At 31.9% G+C, this 13,433-nt stretch overlaps 1 protein-coding gene across 2 annotated transcripts in view; it reads right to left on the bottom strand.

Moving 5' to 3' along the window:
• The window catches only part of LOC136038862 (disintegrin and metalloproteinase domain-containing protein unc-71-like), a 237,913-nt gene that overhangs the window by 94,210 nt on the left and 130,270 nt on the right, over nt 1-13,433 (bottom strand). For both annotated transcript variants that reach the window (XM_065722314.1, XM_065722315.1), the window contains exon 14: nt 1,782-1,973. In XM_065722314.1, coding sequence (XP_065578386.1) covers nt 1,782-1,973 — 192 coding nt within the window. The remainder of the gene's footprint in view (nt 1-1,781; nt 1,974-13,433) is intronic.

Below are 13,433 nucleotides of genomic sequence, written 5' to 3'. Positions count from 1 at the left end.
AAATAACAGCATAACTATACATTACTATACCCATTAGCAAACATAATGATAATGTCTAGCATGATACATCTTAATATCAACATTAATTTGACTGCAACAATTTTTTTTTAATAACTTGTTTCGCGAGCCATTCTTTCTTTATTTATCAGATTTTTTTCTATAAATTCTGAGAATTCTTATCTTCTCTGTTGTTTTCAAATTTTAAAGAAATGTATCTATTCAAATAGGTGACGCTTTATTACTAGCAGAAATTCACTTTTCCCCCTTCTCAGCTCTAAAATTGTAACGCATGTATTTAACTCTCATATTGTTGTCTATTTTAATCATTTTTTAGTATTTTTAAAACTAAGAGAAAAACACTTTCCAAAAACTATCGGTTTCTGCTCTAGAAGACAGTTCTAAAAATTACAATCTAAATACAACAAAATTGCAATCTAACATCTAACAAAATTGCAAAATTGCAAAATCTTAATTTAGATGCAGAGTCAGCTCCATATACAGTTGAATGTCTGAATTTTGTGCCTAAAATACATTAAGTTAACAACTATACTACGCGGCAGGGGAATTACGAAAGGCGTTATGTAGCATATCAGTCAAAATCGAGATGTATAATGATTCAACAAAAAAATCTACACGCAAGATTGATTGGTTAAATCAGAATGCCGTATCCCCTTTTGTTTTAGAGATATTCTCAATTTTATGATTCAATCAAAGTTGCTAAGTTATTGGAAACCTTTAATATCTTTAGTTTAGTGTTCAATTTTTGAAAAAGTAAATATATCAAACTGGTGAAACTTAAATTAGCAAACTTAAAAAACTTAGTAGCTTAGTAAACTTAACTTAGTTAGTTTACTTAACTTAGTAAACTTAACAGACATACTACACCCGTACGTAATATGATATGCCAGTCAAGCAAATAAAGAAATTAGTGAACATGGAAGTATTAAACAAAGCTGGTCTTATATAATTAGACTTATATAATTAAATAATTATATAATTATACAATATATAATTATATATAATTAGATAATTATAAATATATAATTATAATTATTATATATATATATATATATATATATATATATATATATATATATATATATATATATATATATATATATATAATAATTATAATTATATATTTATAATTAAATAATTATATAATTATACAACATATAATTATATATAATTAGATAATTATAAATATATAATTATAATTATTATAATTATATATATATGTATATATATATATATATATATATATATATATATATATATATATATATATATATATATATATATATATATATATATATATGTATATATATATATATATATATATATATATATATATATATATATATATATATATATATATATATATATATATATAATATAAATAATTATAATTATATAATATAATATTATATTTTATATATATATATATATATATATATATATATATATATATATATATATATATATATATATATATATATATATATATATATATATATATATATATATATAAATATATATAATATATAATTATATATAATATAAATATTATAATTATAATATATATAATTATTAGCCTTATATAATTATATAATATGCATGTATATTTATTTATGTATCTGTAAATTTTTTTACTGACTTTTTTTTTCTGAAAATTAACATACAACCAGTTGCCAAAAATAATCCAAAGCAAAAAAATAAACCCAAAATCTGAAACTTCCTTTAAAGCATATGCCAGAGCGGAGCAAACATCCATGTCTCACCTATAAGAAGGCATATTTCCAAACGTAATGCCACCCCTCCCATTTGGGTCGAGAGCCATGTGATGATTCATAGGAATTGTTGCTTGATTTTGCTGTGGTGGCATCATGTGGCTATTTGGTCCTCCCTTAGGTGGTACTGGAACAGGGCGTTTCATGTATGGAGGGTCGTACTTTGGTATCGTGCTCTTTCGCCTGAAAGATTTGAGAAAAAAAATTCTGAATCAATGTCAATGTCAATGTCAATGTCAATGTCAAAGTAAAAGTTGATAACTTTTGTTTATATTTCCTGTCATGTTTTACTGTTCCTGTTTTTATCGTTTTACTTTTTGTTATGTTTTGACGTGCAGAAAACTTATCGAAAAAATTTTTCTTTTAAATTTTTTTCTGGATTTTATGTGTTTCAATTTTTCTTTAACCAATTTATCCTTTAGTCAATATCTAATACGTAAAAATATCTGGAATTATATTCAAATGAAGTGTGGATTATCAGTTCAACCTCCAAACAACGGTTCATTTTTCTTTGTAATAAAATAGAATCAAAGCAATAACCCTTGTACAGCAAAATTGGGTACTTATGACCCCCCCCCCCCCCAAAAAAAAAAATTATAATAATCATGAACTTGCAGTGAGGTTTTATTCGTATTGCTGGTGAGATTCAAATATATGACCTGAGTCCAAGGACGTTAATTTGACTTTGGTCCCACTAAAGAATCTTGTCACAGGACCTAAGACCAAATTTTTTTTTACTAGATTCTCATGTGTTTTAATTTTTTCTTAACCCATTTATCTTTTAGAAAATATCTAATATGTAAACAAAAATTGGAATTATATTGAAATGAAGGGAGGATTGTCCGTTGAATCTCCAAACCACAGTTCATATTTCTTTGTTATTAAATAGAATCAAAACAATCACCCTCGTACAGCACAATTCGTTATTTATGACCCCCCTAAAAAAAAAATATTATAATAATGAACTTGCAGTGAGCTTTTAGCTATTCGCACTGCTGGTGAGAATTCAAATACGTGTCCCGAATCCCACGACATTAATTTGACTTGGGTCCCATTAAAAAATCTTGTCCCAGGACCTGGGACCAAATTTTTTTGTTGGCTCAGAGATGTTTTTTTTTCTTTTTCAAAATTGTTGGAGTTACTTAGGGTCTTCTTAGTTTTCCCATAATTTATTTGGGGCAGTATAAAGTTTTGGGACTTGGTACCCTAAAATTTTCAAGTAAACCTAGTTAGAGATGTTTTTGGACCAGGAATTTCTTCATCTTTTGACCCTCATCACCTTTGATCTACCCAGCAATCCTTTCAGTTGGGATTACCCAGTAGGGATTACCCTAAGGGATTACCCAGCAATCCTTTCAGTTGAAAAACCTATTTCTTCATTCAACTTTCAACCTCAGATTTTACTATCAACATCTTTAATAAAATATGATTTAATAAAAATAATTAATTTAATTTAATAAATTCATTCAATTTAATTTAATAAAATTATCAACGATCTTTAATAAAATACCGTTCTAAAAATTAACTCTATAAAGCAAATAAATATTGTAAGACGTTGTTAAGGTACATAGTAAGAATGATAGTGCTTGCTTCCATTTAAATAAAAAAAAACTAATTTTTTTTTAACTGAAAGTAAGGAGCGACCTTAAAACTTGAAACGAACAGAAATTACTCCATGTACGAAAGGGGCTGTTCCCTTCTCAGTGCCCTACTCTATACGCTAAAGTTTGACCCTTTGTCTCAATTCTACTTTATTAAACAGTAAAAAACTTTAGCGTAAAGAGCAGGGCGTTGAGAAGGGAACAGCCCCTTTCATACACTGGGTAATTTCTGTTCCTTTTAAGTTTTAATGTCGCTCCTTACTTTCAGTTAAAAAAACTAGTTTTTTTTATTTAATTTCTGAATGTTTTTGAATTAATGCATATTTCATTTTGGCTCTCTGGACATAAATTATAAAAATGAAATTTGGATATTAATCGTTTTTTTTGGCTAAATGGCTTTATTTTAGTTTTGATCAGACAATTTTGAGAAGTAAGGGCTGGGGAAGGAGGCCTAATTGCCCTCCAATTTTTCGATTACTTAAAAAAGCAACTAGAACTTTTAATTTTTAACGAACGTTTTTATTAATAAAAAATATATGTAACTTAAGAATTAACTTACGTAACATACTTCTATATTCTTATATTTTTATTATGCATATAATACCTCGCTCTTTATACAAAAGCTTAAGTTTTGTCTCAATTCTTTAAGAATGACCCCTGAATCAGAAAGGCCGTAGAATAAATAGTTGAAATTACTAAAGATACTTTAGCGTAAAGAGCGACGTATTTAGATGGAAAAGAACCCCTCATATGCGTAATAATCTCTTTTCGTTTTAAGCTTTAATGCTACTCCTTACTTTTAAGTGAAAAAACTTTTTCATGTTTATTTTTTCATTGTTTCTTTAGAAATGCTAGAAAATCCTGCTTCCTTTTCATTGAATTTTTCTTCCCCCATGACATATTCCTCCAAGGAAATATCCGACCAGATAGCCTTCCACTCAACCCCTCCAAACCAAAAAAGTCCCCCTGAAAACGTCTGCACACTTCCCAATAACCATTACTGTAGCGAAACAATGGTCAAAGTTTGTTACTTGCATCCTCTCCCCTTGGGACTTTGGGGGGAGTAAGTCATCCCCAAAGACATAGTTATTATGGTTTTTGACTATGCTGAACAAAATGGCTATCTCAAAATTTTGATCCGTTGACTTTTGGTAAAAATGAGCGCGGGAGGGGGCCTAGGTGCCCTCCAATTTTTGCGGTCACTTAAAAAGGGCAATACAACTTTTCATTTCCGTTAGAATGAGCCCTCTTGCGATATTCTAGGACCACTTGGCCGATACGATGACCCCTGGGAAAATAAATAAATAAACACGCACCCGTGACCTGTCTTCTGGCAAAAAATACGAAATTCCACATTTTTGTGGATAGGAGCTTGAAATCCCCCTATTTTCCAAAATAAGGTAAATTTTCTCAGGCTCGTAACTTTTGATGACAAAGACTAAATTTGATGAAACTTGTATATTTAAAATCAGCATAAAAATATGATTCTTTTTATGTTTCTTTTAGTATCAAAATTCTCTTTTTTAGGGTTTCGTTTACTATTGAGCCGGGTCGCTCCTTACTACAGTTTGTTACCACAAACTGTTTGATATTCAATGCGTGAACATAGAGTTTAAAATAATTCTTTGTAACTTGAGATTGGTTACTGGTGACTTTCATTGATTTCAAGGTGCCTTTAGTAGCATAAATGGGAGGGAGAGAAGGGGAGGTAAAGATACGCTTCCCCCGTTTTTATGTCCACCTTACGTTTTTTATAATAACTTTTTTGAGGGATATTCAACTTGTAATTACTATTCTTGAAATTTTCATGGAAAAAATGTAAAAAAAAAGGCCAAATTACACCCCCCCCTCCCTTAGTTAGGAAAACAAATTTTGCCTCCCCATGAAGTTTATTTTTCTGAAGAGAATGGTTAAAGGCGAGCAATTCTAAAAATATGTTTTTTTTTCAAAAATGTTTTGAAATAACAAGGTTCGCTTTTATTTGTGTCTATCCTTATGTTTTAATAAAGTATGGAGTTTCTTTTGTTTTTAGTAAGGTTTTTATAAATAGGTTTTACTCGAAAATCTTAGCAAAAATAGCTTGATTTTTAGTTGTGAATCATTACCACAGAATAGCTAGAACGCTGTACAGCCGCAGCAAATAACAGAGAATATATTATTGAATCTAAAATTCTTATACAACCGTAGATAAATTGTAGAATAAGAAAACTTAGATAGTTCTTTTTCAAATAAGATGATACTATCCATTCAATATATGGGTTGTTTAAGAGCAAATTTCATCAAGTGCACAAAATGAAAAGGCCAAAAAAATTGGATAAACATTCGACTGTATTGACTCTAAAACACCAAGGACATGTGCCTTGTAAATTAGATAAGTAATTTTTTACGCTGAAGCATGATTTTAGACTTGAATAGTATTAAAAGAAAATAATTGAAGCAGTTAAGCTAAGAGATAAGAAAATTATACAAAACTATAAAATAAAATTATTTTACAAAATTAACAAAGAGAACACTGCTCATCTAGAAGAGAACAACTTTAAGCCCAAGATATAAAAAAGGGCTAGCAAAAGACGATTTAAATGCCTCAATCCCATCTGAACAAACCATTTCCCCCAGTAAATTGTCCTGCTATTCCTCACCCCTAACTATTCCACATCTGACACCATTTTTAAGTTCGGGTTGGTGAAGTTCGCAGTGTTTATGGCGTGGGTCAAAATAACTTGTCAAAGTATGGTAGTTAAAATCATCATAATTCATAAACCTGAATTTGCTGATAGAATCTGAATTACACGTAAGCATATATTTGTTCTTTGAAACCGTTGTAGCCTTAGTGGTCCTAAGAGGTATATCCTTACACATTGAATAATATATTTTATAAATAAATTTAAAAATTTTTCGTAGAAAGTCTTTCACGCTTGATCATAGCTTGAATCTTAATCGCCGCTCCTTATTTACAATTTATTACAATTTACAATTTTTACAATTACCTTATTACAATTTTTGAATTGTTTGCTGGTGATGATTGTGCTTATCTTAGATAATGACTACGATGATTTCAAGGGTTTTTACGCTAGCCTAGAGTGAAAGGACATTTTTAAGTGTGAAATAAGTAAAGTGTCACAACTTAACCGCTTTGCATGTGTAAAATTATGTATTTAGTATGAAAGCCTCTTTACTATTTACCAAAAGTCGTAAGGATGATTTGTAAAGTGGGATCGTGAATGGTTTGTTTAAGACAAACAAGCTGGAAATTTATTTTCTTAATAAGTACAGACACATGGTGATCTACCCTGGCCTCAGAACTGGTATACGCCCTAAGATCTATGATGACTAGATTGGGGCAAAACTGATGTAAATTCATTGTGTACCCTTAACAAAATAAAAAGGGTTAAAATTAAATGCTTATGCCAAAAACTTTGGTGCATAAACAAACAACCGTAATAACATGAAGCTAAAACGGTTGTTTTAATAATACGGTGAATCGGACTTAGACTGAGTTCCAAGATAACAGTTGTGCGAGTTTTACGTTGGGAATAGCCATTGGGGGAGAACTGAAACAAAAAAGAAATGTTTTTTTTTGGAGGAGAATGGAGGGTCCTGACCCCAACCGTATCATATCCCTTCATAATTTTTCTGCTGACATTTTTTGTTTTTCTCCCTTTTTCCTTGTCCCATTTGTTTCCTTTTTTAACTCATCGTCCAATAGATGAATGGTGGTGGGGTTAGTATACCCCATCGCCTGGCATCCTTCCTTGAAACATAGTCTTTTAATGTTTCTAAAAAGGCACAAATAAAGGAAAATAGACAAAAAACAAACTATTTATGAGAGTAGTACAAAGTCCGCAGGTATTTCATTTGGTTCTAAAGCTAGTGTGACTTGTAACGTGCTTATTAACAGTCCGCTTTGCAGAAAAAACCTGAGCAATGATATTAAACATCTTTGTATCCAGTTAGTTTTTATTTGGTGTAGTTCAGCTTACAGATTCGCTTTTATAATAAAGTAACTGTCCGCTTGACTTCTTATAGATGTACCTTACAGGTCAAGACGTAGTATTTTGTCAATGCAATTTCTTGACAGTGCAAGTCTGAAGCAACTTAAAATAGTTATAATAGACGCTATCGATGGACAGACAAACTTAGCAAGGAACTTGATTTCCCAAGCTTTAAGCTTTCTGTTTAATGAGGTAAGGTACAAAAATGAAATTTTTCAGCACTTATTTCTGGCTTATTAATCAGTTCTTTCAGCATCGTTTTCAATGGAGGGGTCAATTCTGAACAATTATTTTCTACGCTTTAGTGACAGAAATCCAGATCAACTTGTTCTATTTCATTACTGCTGCACTGACAAAAAATTAGTGTCTTCAGCCCTATTATTGCTTTCGTGCCAAATAAGGTTGTCTTCAGTATAAAAAGATAATTCTACTTTTGTGCTTTAGCAAAGAATTGAAGAATTTTTCAATATTTTAGCCAGTTTGATGAAAGACTGGATCATTTTACTGTTTTTATTGCTGTTGCAGTGTGTTGTCTTTATTGTCATTTTAGTCAAAGGTGTCTTTATTGTCAACGTTATTACCAAGGAAATTGACAGGGTCTCGAATAGGGTCACTCTGAGAAACTTAATTTATAGGCCAGTTTTTTTTTTATCAGTGGCGTTTATTTGAGTAAAAAAAAAATATGCTTGACTTCGATAGATACAGAAGAATCTGGAATCTGCATGACTATGACTATGTAAGCGTGACTATGTCAGCATGCAGTGTGTTGTCTTTATTGTCATTCTTGTCAATGTTGTCTTAATTGTCAACATTATTACCAAGGAAATTGACAGGGTCTCCAATAGGGTTACACTGAGAAACTTTATTTATAGGCCAGTTTCTTTCATCACTGGCATTTATTTGAGTAAAAAAAATTATGCCAGTCTTCGATAGATACAGAAAAAGCTGGAATCTGCATGACATCTGCTCTTGCATCTAATCTGGATGTTCCAAAACGTAGAATATGTGAACTAATGTTAAAGGCAGCTGTTGAGACGGGCTTTGATTTGCCAACTTTCTCAGAATAAACTTTAACCTTGAAAGTACAAATGGAAAGTTTCTTGCAGGTTGACAAAAATAATCAAGAGCTGTTGGAGTTAAAACCTGAAAAGTTGTTGGGAAGGATCGGTTGACTTTATGGTCCAAAGCTATTTGCTACGAGATATGAGCTGCTCTTTCATTCTGAACGAATGATTTATGCTGGAAATTGAAGTCCATTTATATACATATTAAGAGGCAAATTTGCAAATTCACCTCGACGTGAAGGTGGGAAGTGATGCTAGGAACAAGTTCCAAATAGTTCCAAATATCGTTTTCCAAATGCACAACACTATCAATCTTCCATGCCTTCCAAGCACATTCTTCCAGAATCCACCTATTCATTTGCAAACGTTGGCCACGCAGACAGGTTTGATCAAACACTTTCAGTGCATTTTCATATAGTTGCTTCACTGACCAAGTTTCACATCCATAAAAAAGGATTGTTAGAATCAAATCTAGGTAGACTCGAACTTTAGTCTGTACACCAATTTCAATATGGTTCTACAATAATAATAATTTATTTTTTGTGACCCACTTGAAACAGTAGAGTATAAAACAAACACACAGAAAAAAATTCTGATAGTTCTCTGCGGGAAGCAAAGACCATCTCTGCCTTCTGCAATCGCTGTTGAATATTGGCGTCTGAAGATACATCAGTACAAAGCTGGGAGCCAAGGTGTGTAAAGCCACCGACCTGTTTCGACAGTATTCTTATTTACAATTAGCTCTTATAAATCGACAGTTACTTATCGACAGTACTCTTACAAAATTTATTACCATAAATTTTGTCTTCTCTGTACTGACTTTCAAGCCAATACGATCTGACCAAGTAACCACATCATCAAGCATAGTTTGAGCTTTCTCGGGGTGTGAGAGTATTCCAATATCATCAGAGTATTCAAGGTCTTTAAGTGAAAAATAAAGCCAATGAAGGGGGAGGTTGTTCACCTGATCCACCACTACTTAACTCAAGTGCAACCGAAGCTTACAAAAATATCTATAAGGCAATTATTAATTAATATTAATATTAAATTAATTAATTATTATTATTAAAGGCAATTGCTGCTGAACTCGAACAAACTATAATCTTTCTATATGGCTGTACGAATTCCGTTGACGTCATCAATGAGGCTGACGAAAAACAGTATAGCCAAGGCAATTTGTCAATTGGTGGCAACGTTTCAACAGGCCCAAGGGACTATTTTCCATGTTGTAATGCAAAATTAGTCACTTAGACGTAATCTATCCAAAACTAATCCTTTAGATTGGGGATGGAAACAAGAGAAAGGTAGAAAATGAATGCCACATTTAGGTGATTTACATAAGATGTCTTCTGCAATTGTAAAAAAAAAGTTGCGTTCAAAAGTGCAGGTGCTGCAAGATGCAAAAGCTGCAAGGTGCAGTGTGTAAATGGCACTAGTATTATGTACTGCCACATGCAAACTAAGCATAAAATGTTCCCGAGCTTATAGAAATGATTAATTTGTTTACTTGTTGTTCTAAAGATGTTGTAAGCATACATTTGACTAATGATGCCACTTGACTACTAAAGAACTTGCGTCCGTATCAAAAGGAGTTACTATCTGCTAAATCTTCACCGAAATAAGATTTTGCTTCAAATTACTTGAAGTACCTCTTTCTATTGCTAATATTAAATAAAAAAAAACTAATTTTTTTAGCTGAAAGTAAGGAGCGACATTAAAACTTAAAACGAACAGAAATTACTCCGTATATGAAATGAGTTGTCCCCTACGCAATCCCTCGCTCTTTACGCTAAAGCTTTTAATTGTTTTAAAAATTAGAATTGTGGCAAAGAGTCAAACTTTAGCGTAAAGAGCAAGGGATTGCGGAGGGGTCAACTCATTTCATATACGGAGTAATTTCTGTTAGTTTTAAGTTTTAATGTCGCTCCTTACTTTCAGCTAAAAAAATTAGTTTTTGTTTTATTTAATTTCTGAACGTTTTTGAATTAATGCATGTTTGGTTTTGGCTCTCCGCACATAAATTATTAAAATGAAATTTGTATATTAATTCTTTTTTTGGCTAAATGGCTTTCTCTTTGTTTTGATCAGACGATTTTGAGAAATAAGGGGTGGAGAAGGAGGCCTAATTGCCCTCCAATTTTTCGGTTACTTAAAAAGGCAACTAGAACTTTTAATTTTTAACGAACGTTTTTATTAGTAAAAAATATACGTAACTTTAGAATTAACTTACGTAACAAACTTTCATAGCCTTATATTTTTATTATGTATACGAGGGGGTTTGTACCCTTGTTAATACCTCGCTCTTTACACTAAATCGTAATTTTTGTCCCAATTCTTTAAGAATGACCCCTGAATCAGAAAGGCCGTAGAATAAATAGTTGAAATTACTAAAAATACTTTAGCATAAAGAGCAAGGTATTTATCTCCTTCTAAATACCTCGCTCTTTATGCTAAAGTATTTTTAGAACCCCTCATATGCGTAATAATCTCTGTTCGTTTTAAGTTTCAATGCTACTTCTTCCTTTCATTTGAAAAAAACGTTTTCATGTTTATTTTTCATTGTTTTCTTATAGTAATGCTAGAGAATCCTGCGCCCTTGTCATTGAATGTTTCTTCCCCCATGACAGATTCCTCCAAGGAAAGATCCTCCAACATAGCCCCCTCTCCTCAGCCCCACCCCCAAACAAAATAAAATCCCCCTGAAAACGTCTGTACACTTCCCAATAACCATTACTATATGTAAACACTGGTCAAAGTTTGTAACTTGCAGCCCCTCCCCCAGGGATTGTGGGGGAGTAAGTCATCCCCAAAGACATAGTTATTATGATTTTCGACTATGCTGAACAAAATGGCTATCTCAAAATTTTGATCCGTTGACTTTGGGAAAAAATGAGCGTGGGAGGGGGCCTAGATGCCCTCCAATTTTTTGGTCACTTAAAAAGGGTACTAGAACTTTTCATTTCCGTTAGAATGAGCCCTCTTGCGACATTCTAGGATCACTTGGTCGATACGATGACCCCTGAGGAAAAGAAAAAAAACAAAAAAAACAAATAAACACGCACCCGTGATTTGTCTTCTGGCAAAAAATACAAAATTCCACATTTTTGTAGATAGGAGCTTGAAACTTCTACAGTGGGGTTTTCTAATACGCTGAATATGATGGTGTCATTTTCGTTAAGATCCTACGACTTTTAGGGGGCGTTTCCCCCTATTTTCCTAGATAAGGCAAATTTTCTCAGGCTCGTAATTTTTGATGGGTAAGACGAAACTTGATGAAACTTATATATTTAAAATCAGCATCAAAATGCGATTCTTTTGATGTAGCTACTGATATCAAAATTCCATTTTTTAGAGTTTTGGTTACTATTGAGCCAGGTCGCTCCTTACTACAGTTCGTTACCACGAACTATTTGATTGAATCTAATAAAGTTCCTAGGTTGACTTTGTTGATATCCCCAAATGTATGTTCATAAAAATGAACTAGGGGTATGTGAACGTAAGTTTACAAAAATGTTTTAAGTTCATGAAAAAGTAACTTAAAACACGGAAAAGCAAAAATCCGTTGTTAAAAGGAACTGCCGAACTGATTCTGCCATCCAATATCTTTTTTTTTGTAAAAATAGTTAGTTCAAAAGAAAATAAAATGGTATATGTGGTTTGCCCAGAACGTAGTAAAATAAGACATTGATTCGTGGAATCAGTTTTCGCAGTCTATTTTTAGCTTTTTACTTCCTCAAAATGAACGCATATCAGTTCAGAGCTTCATATAAGCTAATAAATGTTATAATATAAACATATAACATATAATATAATATAATCATATAAACATACAATTGTTCATTTGAACGCTGTCTGGGCTTCATATAAACTAATAAAACCCTGTGACAACGTTGCTACTTTTGTAAAAAATGAAGAGCACCCTCTGGGCTTATCGCCTGCAATGACGCTAAAATTATCTGTCAAAATAGTTAAGAAAGTCAATGCAGTCAGATTGTATTTTAACCCACTCAAGAAATTCATATTTAATATTAATAAGAAAACCCTATTGTTTTCTCACATTACTCACAAAGGTGCAGAACATTTTAAAGGCCTTTACCAAAATTGTTTTCATCTATTTCATATTTACCAAAAATAGTTTCATCTACAGCTTTGATTTACCGACACAAATCTATAAGCACAATCGTTTATCTTTGTTAGGTGAGGTTACTTGATGTTTAAAGGCGTTCTGATAACTGGAGGATGTAAGTCAGGTATCCAGTGTAACCAACAGCAGATTCTACATATTTTGAGACGTTCTTAAAACCCTATTTGTTTTTTCACATTTTTCACAAAGGCACAGGATATTTAAAGGCCTTGTTGTGATCAAATTTTTTGCCTCCATTTCCAAAATTGTTAAGCGTGGTCTAAAGTGTATGCCCACTTTTGTCACATTAACATTGAACACTAAATATTTCTATGCTTAGCCACCCCAAATATATACTAAGTCGCCACCTGATTGCCTTTGACTGAATGATTTGCAAAAACTAAATAACAAGGTCAGCTGGATTGCGTGATTTTTATACACTGGTTTTTATGTACAGGTACTATTATGGGTGCGTTCCAGAATGTTTTACAGGAATATTTCGGGAAAAGATCTAATGTTCATGGTCACAGAACTTGAACAAGTGGCGGTATTGAGGTTCCTCACCTAATTTCAAGTAGGACTGTTTTTTTAGTTATTTATAGAGGGGCTAATCTGTGGAATAAGCTTGTCCCAAGAACCAAAGAATTGCTCATTAGTCAATTAAATCAATTAAATCAATTAAATAAATTAAATCAATTAATCAATTTAAAACCGAGCTGCGTGTGGGATTGCTTGGTAGGTGTACCTTTGAAGCAGATTGAGACTAATTAATATTGACAATAATTTTTTTTTTGTTTGTTTTTTGCTTCGAGATTATGATATTATGTTGTTTTATTGTGTATGAATTATTTATGTAAGTTTTT

Source organism: Artemia franciscana, chromosome 18, assembly GCF_032884065.1.
Source record: "Artemia franciscana chromosome 18, ASM3288406v1, whole genome shotgun sequence".
In the NCBI taxonomy this organism is placed as follows: Eukaryota; Metazoa; Arthropoda; class Branchiopoda; order Anostraca; family Artemiidae; genus Artemia; species Artemia franciscana.
The sequence above is the reverse complement of the archived record's forward strand: the minus strand, read 5'-3'. Positions and strand labels throughout refer to the sequence as shown.